Source organism: Panthera pardus, unplaced genomic scaffold, assembly GCF_024362965.1.
Source record: "Panthera pardus isolate Hobbes unplaced genomic scaffold, ASM2436296v1 HiC_scaffold_16, whole genome shotgun sequence".
Lineage (NCBI taxonomy): Eukaryota > Metazoa > Chordata > Mammalia > Carnivora > Felidae > Panthera > Panthera pardus.
In genome coordinates, this window is record NW_026526721.1 from 127603569 (window position 1) to 127616400 (window position 12832).

General features: G+C 39.7%; 1 protein-coding gene across 3 annotated transcripts in view; it reads left to right on the plus strand.

The window, feature by feature from the left end:
• The first annotated feature begins 503 nt into the window (after window positions 1-503).
• RYK (receptor like tyrosine kinase) overlaps window positions 504-12832 on the plus strand; it is a 67610-nt gene continuing 55281 nt past the window's right edge. For all 3 annotated transcript variants that reach the window (XM_053903797.1, XM_053903798.1, XM_053903799.1), the window contains exon 1: window positions 504-704. In XM_053903797.1, the coding sequence (XP_053759772.1) occupies window positions 519-704 (186 nt within the window). In that variant the 5' untranslated portion in view covers window positions 504-518. The remainder of the gene's footprint in view (window positions 705-12832) is intronic.

Below are 12832 nucleotides of genomic sequence, written 5' to 3' on the forward strand. Positions count from 1 at the left end.
TAGGAGGAGAAATACGGTGTTCACCTTGTAGTCTAGGTATGGGAGAGGACATGTGTTGATGTGGCAGCTAATGTGAGTGTATGATGGTAAATGCTGTCAGAGCGGCCAGGACGTTGTGCGGATGAGGAAGTGGAGGCCATCTCTGGCTGGGGTCTTGAGGCTTTGGCTCAAACTAATGTTTTCACCTACGTACCTTTCTCTTTTCCATTTTGAATCTCTTTTCCTAAATCCACATCAGTTTTGCGGAGAGAAGAAGCTCTTGTGTGTAGGCATTATTCTGAGAAGGATCGGGTCCAAAAGGAGTGTCACATTGGTCCTCGCTTCCGGAGTTCTGGATCTAACACACCTGTGTTTAGCTGGATAGCTACCTAATTGTTTTTAGTCCCATCTTTATCTTTATTGATGATGATGAAACTCATTGTCCTACCTGCTTCATTAGACAGCATATGTGAGAGACATTCATGATATACACTTGTATATCCATATTATTTTCATTCTTATTAGTATTTGAAATCCTAATGGTTAATGATTTTGACTGTAATTTTAGGTGTTTAATTCTTTTTTCTCTGTTTTTTTTTCTAGGTCTTGATGCAGAACTTTATTATGTGAGAAATGACCTTATTAGTCACTACGCCTTATCCTTTAACCTGTTAGTACCCAGTGAGACAAATTTCCTGCACTTCACTTGGCATGCAAAGTCCAAGGTAAGAGAGTAGTCAACCAAAGATGTCAAGACAGGACCACTCGGGCCCAGATGCCAATGCAAGGCCTATATCTGAGGGATGGACTGCCATCTATACAAAAGGGCTAGTAGGTGGTGGGCTGTAGCAGTACTGAGTCTTTTCAGATTTATATTTTAAGTCTTTAGCCTGTTCCTTTAGACTTTCTCAAGTCCTATAAAATGAAGGTAGCCACCATTTATGTCAGGCTTATGACAGAACATTTATGTCCTTTCAGGCTTTTCAAGCAGGGATGCAGATCTAATGTGAAGAGGGAACAGTTGAACTTGCTGATGTTCTGTTATCTTTTTATTTTTTAATTTTTTTAAGTGTTTATTTGTTTTTGAGAGACAGAGACAGAGAACAAGCAGGGGAGGAACAGAGAGGGAGACACAGAATCTGAAGCAGGCTCAGGCTCTGAGCTGTCAGCACAGAGACTGATGTGGGGCTTGAACCCATGAACTGTGAGATCATGACCTGAGCCAAAGTCAGTTGCTTAACCGACTGAGCCACCCAGGCTCCCCTTGACTGTGCTGTTATTGTGAAACAATAGGAATGGAGGATGGGGAAGTTGTTTTAGGCGTGTTTGATGTGATGGATATAGTTCTGCCATTTATGGAGAAATGGTAAAAGTAGGGTACAGCAGATGCAGGCACCCACGTGTGCTGTGGCCAAGCTCCTTTAACTGTAATGAACCTCTTGCCTGGCTTACTTGTAGCTGAATTCTTCACATTTTCTCTGACTGACTGAGCTCCACGAACATGAAAAGGTTTTTCATACGTCAAAAGTGGGAAGCTGAGGGAAGAGCCCACCTCCTCCAACCAACTTTAATTTCCTTTATTAGCATTATATATGAACTGAGTAGGATTTTATTTGGGAAATAAAAATAGTTTTGCTACTAAAATCTCTAGCAGAGTTTTTTTTTTTAAGTATTACAAAGTGATATTTGTCCTGATATTTGTTGCAAGTCATTTAAATTTGGTGACTTTAATATAGATCTTTTTATCTACTTCGAAAACAATAATGAGTACTAGGAAAACCAAGTATTAATAGAATTATTTAAAAAACTATCAAGACTTTGTAGATCTATACCCAGAAATTATTGTTGTTTATAGTTTTGTATACTTCAAGCTCATTTTTTAAAAATGTTTATTTATTTTTGAGAGAGAGAATGAGAAAGAGAGAGAGAAAGAGAACGTGAGCAGGGGAAGGGCAGACAGAGAGGGAGACAAAGAATCCTAAGCAGGCTCATGCTGTCAGTGCAGAACCCAGTGTAGCGTTCGAATCCATGAACCGTGAGATCATGACCTGAGCCCAATCAAGAGTCAGATGCTTAACCCACTGAGCCACCCCCACACTGCCAAACTCACTTTTTTTTTTACCTTTTTAAACAAAAAGGGGATTTATGACACCTATGTTGTACAGTATTTTCCCCCTTACCTAATACTGTCTTTTGGCATCTTTCCATTTCACTACTTACAGATTTAACTCATTCTGTATAACGGCTTATTATAATATGATATTGTATGGATGCATGATTATTTCTTTTTAGTTTATTTTTATTTTTGAGTGAGAATATTTTTAAATTTAAAAAATTTTTCATCTCCTTTTCCTTATTTATTTCTGGTGACAATGCTGTTCAACACTAAAATGGAAAACAACGTACAAAAAAGGAAAAGGTAAAAGACAACTTTGACAATTATCTATACACTGGATATAGTGGCAAAGAACATAATATGGTCAGATTCTAGTTACTTTTAACAGCTTTACTGAGGTGTGATTTACGTACAATAAAATTCACTCATTTTGAGTACATAGTCCAGTGATTTTTTTGAGTTTGTGCAGAGTTTTCCAGAGTTGTGCAGCCATCACCACAATCCAATTTTTGAACATTTCCATCACTCCAATAGGGTCCCTTGTGCCTGTTAGCAGTCACTCTTCAGTCCTACCCCCAACCACAGGCAACTACTCATCTACCTCTGTCCTTATGCATTTGCCTGTTCTGGACATTTCATATAACTGGAGTCATAGAAAGTGTGGTCTTTTGTGACTGTTTTCTTTCACTTAGCAAATGTTTCTAAAATTTGTCCACGTTATAGCATGATATCAATACTTCATTCCTTTTTATTACTGAGTAGTATTTCTTTAAAAAAAATTTTTTTAATGCTTATTTTTGACAGAGACAGAGCATGAGCGGGGGAGGGGCAGAGAGAGAGAGGGAGACACAGAATCCGAAGCAGGCTCCAGGCCCTGAGCTGTCAGCACAGAGCCTGACGTGGGGCTCGAACCCACAGATCACGAGATCATTTCCTGAGCCGAAGTCAGACGCTCAACCGACTGAGCCACCCAGGTGCCCCGAGTAGTATTTCTTTTTAATGGATAGACCATAATTTGTTTATCCATTCACCAGTTGAGGAACATCTGGGTTGTTCTACTGTTTTTTTTTTGGGGGGGGGGGGTATACTTTTTGACTAGTTATGAATGATGCTGCTGTGATCATTTGTATACAAGTCTTTGTGTAGGCTTATGTTTTCATTTCTCTTGGGTATTTACCAAGGTTGGAAATTGCTGGGTTGTGTAGTAAAATTGTGTTTAATTTCTTAAGAAACTGCCATTTCTTCCAAAATGGCTGCACTATTTTACATTCTCATCATCAAAGTACAAGGGTTCCAATTTCTCTACATCCTCACCAACACTTGTTATTTTCTGGGTTTTTGATTATATCCATCATAGTGGGCATGAAGTAGTATCTCATGGTGGTCCTGAGACAGTGAGAATCTTAAGCAGGCTCCACACTCAGCACAGAGCCTGATGTGGGACTCGATTTCATGACTGTGAGATCATGACCTGAGCTGAAATCAAGAGTCAGATGTTTAACCAACTGAGCCACCCAGGCACCCGAATGTATGATTATTTCTTAAGTGCCTCATTGACACGTGTATTTTTAATAGCATTTCACTGTTTCAAACAATGCTTCCTTTCTGTGTTAGAGATAGTTTCCTTCCCTTCATCTGTCAGGCAAAATCCATAGTACAGAGATAGTGAAAACAATTGGTAGTTCATCTTTTGTTACTGTTTCTACCTTTGTTATTGTTGAATATAGAAACATAGAAAAAATATGTGTGTGAATGTGTACTTGGGTGTATATATATGTGTGTGTGTGTGTGCATGCATACATTGAGAACATCTTTGTTCAAAAAATTTTGTGCACTTGTGGCATAATTTTTGAATAGTAAATTATCACCAAGTAGTGAAATGGCAGGGTCAGAGTGTTTAAAGTTTTGATTAACATTGCCAAATTATTTCTCCTTCCCTCTCCCAAGATGGTACCAATGAACCAATGTTCGTTACCAAATGAATAGGGGTGTTTATTTATTTCTTCAGTTCACTCCTTAACACTAAATATTTTAAGTATAGTTGTTTGCTAATCAGTGAGTAAAAATGATTATATAATTATCCATATATTCCTATTATTATTACAGTTGACCCTTGAATAACGTGGGGGTTACAGGGTACTGATGTGCTCCCCCTGCAGTTGAAAATCCACATAGAACTTTTGATTGCTTCAAAACTTAACTACTAATGGTCACATATTTTGAATGTTATAGATATTTAAAAAAATTTTTTTAAATGTTTATTTTTGAGAGAGACAGAGCATGAGTGGGGGAGGGGCAGAGAGAGAGAGAGAGAGAGAGAGAGAGAGAGAGAGAGAATATGAAACAGGCTCCAGGGTCTGAGCTGCCAGCATAGGGCCTGATGTGGGGCTTGAACCCACAGACCACAAGATCATGACCTGAGCCGAAATTGGTTGCTTAACTGACTGAGCCATCCAGGTGCCCCATATGTTATAGATATTATATACTGTAATTCTTACAAAAAGTAAGCTAGAGAAAGAAAATGTTAAAAATAATCATAAGGAAGAGAAAATCCATTTATAGTACTATACTATAAAAAAAAAATCTGTGTGGGATGCCTGGGTGGCTCATTCATTTGAATATCCCACTCTTGATTTTGTCTCAGGTCATGATCCCCGAGTCATGGGATTAAGCCCTACATTGGGCTCCATGCTGAGTGTGGAGCCTGCTTGGGGATTCTGTCTCTCTCTCTGCCCCTCTCCCCTACTTGTGCTCTCCTAAAAAAAAAAAAAAATCCACATAAGTGGGCTTGTGCAGTTCAAACACATATTGTTCAAGGATCAGCTGTATATATACTCAAGCATGTTACAGAAACATTATATACACATATACATACAGGCATTAAAATATAAACTGCAGTAATGTGATTAAAGTTGACTTAGCTTGGATTCTGGGTAAAACATATGTGCCTTGTTGGAGCACCTCAACTGTCCAACACTGTTGCCTTGGGGTATCCAAACATGGGCTGCTTTTTTAGCAGTAGATAGGTCTCTTTAGGGTGAAAACTGCAAAAACAGGTCAAGAGAGAGAAGTCATGCGAAACAATTAAGAACATGTAGTAAATGGTAACCTGGATATGCTGAACTGCCAAAATAAATGGTACAGATAATTCAGAAAAGGTTCACCTGAGACATTAAAATTTTTTTAATGTTTATTTATTTTTGAAAGAGAGAGAGAGAGAGACAGAGCACAAGTGGGGAAGGGGCAGAGAAAGAGGGAGACATGGAATCCAAAGCAGGGAGACACAGAATCCAAAGCAGACTTCTGTCAGCACAGAACCCGACACAGGACTCAAACTCATGAACTGTGGGATCATGACCTGAGCTGAAGTTGGACACCTAACCAGCTGAGCCACCCAGGTGCCCCACCCTGAGATATTTTAATATGATCTGTGTCATTTTCAATGAGTAAGCATCTGGACTCTTCAAGGAAACTGGACTAACACATTTTCCAGTATTCTTACATAACATTATGTGACCTTATTATTTAGAGGTGGGGGTAACTTTTAATTATGATATGATTTCAAACATAAAGGAAAATTATAAGAACAGTACAAATAATTCTCATATATCCTTTACCCACATTCACTGATTATTACTGGTTTGCTTACTTTATCATTCATTGTTTCTTTCCTTCCACTCTCATGCACACACCCTTTCTTCTTGAACTATATGAAAGTGAATTGCAAGCATCCTGCCCATTTAGCCTTGAATACATCAATGTATATTTTCTAAGAATAAGGGCATTCTTTTTTTTTTTTTTTTTTTTGTAAAGAGTGGGTAAGGTGCAGAGAGAGAGAGGGGGACAGAGGAACTGAAGCAGGTTCTGCACTGACGGCAGAGAGCCTGATGCAGGGCTTGAACTCATAATCCATGAGAGCACGACCTGAGCTGAAGTTGGACACTCAACCAACTGAGCCACCCAAGAGCCTGAGAATAAAGGCATTCTTTATAAAGCCTAAGTACAATGATCAAAATCAGGAAACTAAATGTGGATATAATACTGTTATCCAGTATCTAATCTGTAGTACTCACGTTTCACCAATTATCATGATGATGTTCTTTATAGCTCTTTTTTTCACCTGATTCAGGATCATCCATGCAGTTGATTAAGGTACCTTTAATCCTCTATTAACCTGGAACATTTCTTTGGCCTTTCTTTGTGTGCTTTGACCTTGATGATTTTGAAATAAATAGGCCAAGTATTTTGTAGAATGTCCTTCAATTTGAGTTGTCTGAGGTTTCCTCATGATTAGATTCAGGAACGTGTCTTTGCTAGTAACACCACAAAAATGCTGTCCTTCACAGGACGCATGATGTCATCTTGTCCTATTACTGGTGATCTCTGATCACTCAGTTCACTAGGTTTCTCTACCAAAGTGTTCTCCTTTGGGATGAGTAAGTAATTGTGGGGAGATTTTGTGAAATTATATTTAAAAAATTCCATTCCTCATCACCCTTTAAACTACTAGTATTTGCATCTGTGTTTAGAACTAGGTTTCACTTTTTAGCCAGTGCTATTGATGAGTAGTAAGTTTCCTCTCACTGGAAGAGGTCAGATCTATACTGGGTAACTATTTCGTGGGAGTGTTGTAGAGGGAATTCAAGGATTTGTGGAGCAGTGGGTCTTGAATTTTAAGTTCCCTTGCAACTCTGAGATCCAGTGTTTCTGTGAACATCTTTTAGGCGGAGAATCTTTTTATATTCTCCAAAAAATTGATAATAAATCCTTTGTTACTTTTCCTACCTTTAATGTTGGTAAATATAAAAGCAAATAATACATATATTTTAAAGTAGCGAAAAATCGAATGAAATAGTAGAGAATCTATTCTAGTACTCCACTGCCGTTGAATAGGGTATGATTATTCCTGGGCCTACTTAGGAAAAAATAATGATCTAACCTGGGCAAGTATATGGTTAGTGACTTGTAAATAAAAATTGGCAGTGTGCCATGTGGCAGTTAGAAGTGAAGAGAATTAAACTCTCTTAATCATTCTTTTTAAAAAATACACATACATTAGATGTTTTTTATCTGGAGTGAGTTTCAGGGATCTGACATTGCTAATAGTGGATGTCTGAGGACTTTTAAAGCCTGTCGCAGAAGGAAGTTGGAGTGGAAGAGAGTAGATAGAGGTATGGGTTCAGATGAATATATATATTTGAAACAGTACTGGCCTGGGCACATGTTGGGTCAGGAGGAGCCTTGGCATAGCTCTTATGGTACTTCCATATTCTTCACTCATAAATTCTAAACTACTTCTGTGGCAGGTTTTAAATACCATCATTAGTGCACATTTGGGCTACTGTTGCTGATATGATATTCCTGGGAGGGCAGAAGTTCCCTGACTTGTTGGAGGGCATTGCCACCTATTTACACATCTAGGACAGAAGCCTAGAAGGGGTCCAGTACTTCTTCTCCTGCACCTGCCAGGTCCAGTTGATTGTCTTTCATAATTAATTATACCTTAAATTCATCTCCTACCTCTCTCTGGACTTAATGCCTCATCTGTAGTTTGGGCCTTTTTTGTTTCTTAACTAGATGGGAAATAGTTTTCTAACTAGTTTCCTTGCCTCTGGACTGACTTGTTGCTGCACTCCTGCCCCACCCTCACCCCCTACTCCCACCCTCAGAAGCAACTCTAGGGCTCCCAGTTGCCACCAGAATAAAGTTCTGATTTTTTAGGAAGCCTTTATGATCTTGTCCCTGCCTTTCTTTTCTCCTTCCTCTCCAGCTAGTTATTTAGTGCCATTTTGTTTGGCAATTTTTTGAATGGCCTGGACTCTGTTACGTTGCTGCTGTTTATATTGCAAGAAATTCCCTTTCTCCATTCTTTATTTACCTCACTAACTCCTGTTCGTCTCATAAATCTCAGAACTGGTGTCACCTTTCCTTCAACCGTGTCAGGTGCTTTCTGTACCCACGGCACCTTTCTCTTTCCTCCCTCATAACCCTTAGCATAATCTAACAGTGTTGTGGTAGTTGATTTTCTTTTCTGTCTCCCTCCTAGATGCAAAACACTTCAAAGTGAGGAACTCCTTTTCGTCTTTCTCTGTGTTCCGTGTATAGCACTTGGTACTTACGCTTGGTTACAGGTCCTCTTTTACTGACTACAGAAGAGATGCATAGATAGAAGCCACAGGGCACAGCTCAACAAATGGGGATCTTCTGAGCACTTAGAGCTTTTTAAAGTTGGAATGTACTGCTTTCGGAGTGGTGAATTTCCTGTTTGTAGAAGTGTGAAACATAGCTGGGTATACTTGACACTAGTTGTCCATCTGGGACTTTTCACATATTTCACTGTGAATAAAGTTGTAAATTTGGAGGAATAGATGAAATTCAAAGATTGAATATATAGCAAAACTAATTTCACAAGTTCATGTGTAACAGGGTTTAGAATTTAGGGGAAAGTAATCATCTTCTATCTTATAACATTTTATAATAAAAAACTAAGGAATATATTTGTATTCAGTTTCAGGCTTTGGCCACCAATGCAACTCCTAATTCCAGTTTTAGGTTATAATCTCTTTGGTAATTAATTTAACTTTGCTTATTTTAAAATTTGGTCTTTTGAGTATTCAATTTATGTATATGGTACAGAATTCAAAAGGCATAAGGGAAGGGGTAAACAGTGAAAATTAAGTCCTCTACACCTTCCTAGTACCATCCCCAAACAATCCAGCCACTGAGTTTCCCTTCCATTGGCAACCACTGTTACCTGATTCCTGTCTTCTATTCTAAGGATAGTCTGTGCATGGATAAGCACAAGTGTATATGTATGTGTGTGTGTGAATATGTATATATATATATATTTTTTTTTTTAACAAGTTATACACTGCGTACTTTCTGCAGTTTGCAGAGCACTGAACAACATATTCTGATAAAGGTTCTCTGTCCCTGCATATAGACTTGAACTTTTTTCCTTCAAATCACTAAAAAAATACATTAAATGGTTGCACTTTGGTTTATTGATCACTTACTATGAAAAAAAAAATAAGACCTAGATTTGGAAGGAGACTTGCTTAAGGTAGTATTGGAAGCAGAAGACACAGGAAGTAGAGATGACTTCAAGTGGGAAAGTCATACAAGGGAGCAAGAGAGACATGACTTCTTCACCTGGGGAGATACAGAGGGTTCTTCACCTAATCTTGTTGGCTCTGAGATGCGATCGTGAACTTTCTGGAGGAAGGCTGTGGATCCTACACTCTAACCCTTTATCAGAATTTCTCAGTTCTTGCTTTTTAAGATGAGCCAGGAGGTAAAATATTCACTTCCAAAAATCTCAAGGTTCTCCTTGATATGTCCGTTCACACCATAGATACTTTAACGTTAGTTTTCACACATCAGAGCTTTTGCTAATAGTGTTGTTCTTCAGTGTTTACTTGGCTTTTGTCTTGCAAAACAGACTATGGTCTTCTCAGAGGCTAAAGCTTATCTTATTCTTGACATCTGTGTCAGATTGCTTTAGTGAGTGGTTGTTAAATACCATTGGTTAATTGCAATTCCAGGTGGGATAAAAACACTGGTAATTTCTTCTCTTTCACAAGGCCACGTGGTCATCAAAAAAGAATGCAAAGATTACTAGGTGGTTTTAACAAATAATTAGGTTCTTCTGTATTCTGGAACATTCTCTGATATCTAGGGGAAAAAAGCATTCCATTGCATCTATTAAGTGTCTGTAGGTATTTTAGAGAGTTGGAAGGCAAAAATATACCAAAATGTAGCAGAATATTCCTCCAACTCACATCCACTCTGTATCTCTTCTCAGGTTTCAGGAATTCTTCATCATTGTCAGGAGGTTTTGTAGGGAACTTGTCCAGAGTTCCTGCAGCAGCCCAAGGGAGAGCCAGCAGTATCCCCTGCAGAGTGGGATTTCTATGAAAAAGGAGCACTTCTGGTCAATTCAGAGAAATTAAAAGGCTATCCAGCTGTAGGCAAATGTATTCACTTTAAATCTGTACTGTGTTCCAGAAAGAAATGGCTTTACTCATCAGCTGCCTATTGGCAATTGCCGTTTGTTTCCAAGTAAGGGAAGATTACCAAAAATGTTTATTTTTTAGCTTATTCAAATATTTATATTTTCTCTAGCTTCTTTTCTGAAATATTTTGGCTCCCTCTTTTTTCTGATAAACAACTGCTGTTCACATTTTCTTTGTTCCACTAGTTTATGAGTGTTAGCTTTAGAATGGATCTGTTTCTTCAAGGATCACTGGAAAGTGAGATTCCATGTAGATCGATACATGGCAAAGTAGAGAAAATTTACAGTTCTCTGACCCCAGAAACTGCAGTTTAAAAATTAATATCCTAAGGATTTCAGAGGGAGAAGAGAACCGCCCTGTGAATGCCTCACATATGTAGATAGTCCCTCAGAAAGGGGGCCAGCAAACGGCAGGCTTCTGTGCTCTCATACTCCTTGTTCCTCCAGGCTGCTGTTCTGGCCAGAGGTCAGCCTTCTTAAACTTGCTACCCAGTCCCTTTGCCACCTCTCCCTAGCTCCACTCACAAGCTCATTTCCCTTCCCTCTTACTTCCTTGAGATACTTAGGTGTTAGTCTTGCCCCCTACCCTCCACATTGCCGTTAGGGCCTGTGACCCCATTTGCTGCTCTCTGCTTTCTTAGAAGTTCTGGTCTCTGGTTAGCTGTGTCTCTGCTTACGATAACTGAGACCTAGAATAAAAGAGATAGCAAATGTGGGGAAACATACATTTGGCTTTGAATCTGTTAGATTTGAGAGCTATAAGATTATTAGACATATATGTCTAGTAGGTAATTGCACCTATGGGAGAGGTTGAAGTTATAGGAGAGTGAGAGACCAGTGGATGATACAAGATCCCATCAGTGATGAAACGGGTTAGAACCTAATATACTAGGAGAGGAGTGTTTATTATTTGGAGAGGAGAATATGTCTTTCCTTGGGGCTGGAGGGCAGAGGTTGAGTACTCTAACAGATCTCTCTGGTGCTGAAAAGAAATAAAGAAGGGGGGGGGTCCTTGTGTGCTAGCTAAAGGAGATAAGAACATTGAGAGTGAGGAAGTGGGGAGGGCAGCAGGTAGTGAAGTGGTGAGGTCCTGTGACATTTGGAGTGAGTAGACTAGGGAGAGAGAAGAGGCTGTGATGAAGGGCTTGCTGATAGGATTATGGGTCTGTCTTGAGCTTAGGGGTCATTCTTGTGTAGCAGCACCCTTTTCTCCAGGAATGGATTTCCTCCATCCGTGCTGGGCAACATGAGAGTGAGAGGTGGTTAGGGTGCTGGTGCGGCCCTCTAAGAGTATGGAGGGGAATGAACCAGTTATCATGTCAGTAACCTTGTAGTCTTCGGGGCATAGTCTGTAGGAAAGTGAAACCAGGCCACTGGCTGGATCAGAGAGAAGGGAAATAGCTGAACTGTCCACTGTAGCCCAGTTCTGTACACCGCCATTGGCTTACACATGTGTTTCATAAGTGTTGGCTGAATCAGTGATGGAGACAAAGAAACTGGTTTTATAGGAATCAGAGGTAGTGATGGGGTCTTTGATAGGGTGGGATTTTTGTGTTTGTTTTGGTTCTGGAGTAATTCTTTGTTATGTAGGTTTACTGAATACTGTAATATTGAAGCCCACCCGGGAAGGTGACAGGAGACAAAGTGAGCCAAGGGCCAAGGCCTCTGCAAAGTTTTTGTCTGTTGTTGATGTTTATGGCATGAGAAATAGCCATCTTGAGTAGAATTTGTGAGCTTCAGGGTATAGGGGATTTCTCATGAGGGAAGCATGTCTAGAAAGGACCTAATGACCCTAAAAGAATGCAGACCCTATTGTCTAGACCCTAAGGGTTAGGTGTTGTAAGAACTGAATGATAGGCAGGGAGAAGAGATCTGAGGAAAGCCAGGTTGTAGGAGAAGGTGGAGAAGACATTTATGAAAAGGCTGAGAGTGTAGGGGGCTGTTTAGAATAGTGGGGGTCCCAAGATGGAGGACAAAACAGAAGGACTGCAGCAAGTTCTTGGCAGAGCACTGGAAGGCTTACTTTTGTCAATCTCTGGGGTTAGTAGTAGGCTGGTGCCTATAGGGGAAGCACAATGGGGCAGTGGGGTAGCTACTCTGGAATGACAGCTGATGCCACTGCGGTATGCATTTGTCAGGGGACTTGTGCCAAGCTGACAGGTGTGTTGTCTTAATTATCCTCTTTGATCCTCATAATGTGTTAGCCTCATTTTACAAAAACTGAAACTCAGGAAAGTTAATATACCTAAAGGTCACACAGTCTCATGGTTCCTATCCAATTCTTACTGATTATGCTTAATTTCTTTTGTGCACTTGCACTTCATGTATTGTCCTATTCAAAGACAGCATAGATACAGGAATATAGTCAATGCATTCTGTAGTGTTATAGTTAGCGAGTGTTGCTGGAAAGTCTGCTCCTTGGCCCAAACACAACGGTGTAGCTAGCTCTCTAGCACCCCCTGGTGGCAGTGACAGAAATGTGGTGTGCTAGGGTAAGAGTGAATACTGACTAGCCTGAGGTACCACAAAGTCAGTGACAGGCAGCAGCAAGACCATTTTCTTTGTTGTGAACATGGCACTTCCCAAATACAGCCTTTAACAGTTGTTTGTCTGTGTATCTTAACTGTAAGGTAATAATATGATTTATACCCCTACAGTGTTTAGGGACATTCAAGTATGAAAGTGTGAAAAGACACCCACAGTGAGAGTTAAATCCATTGGCT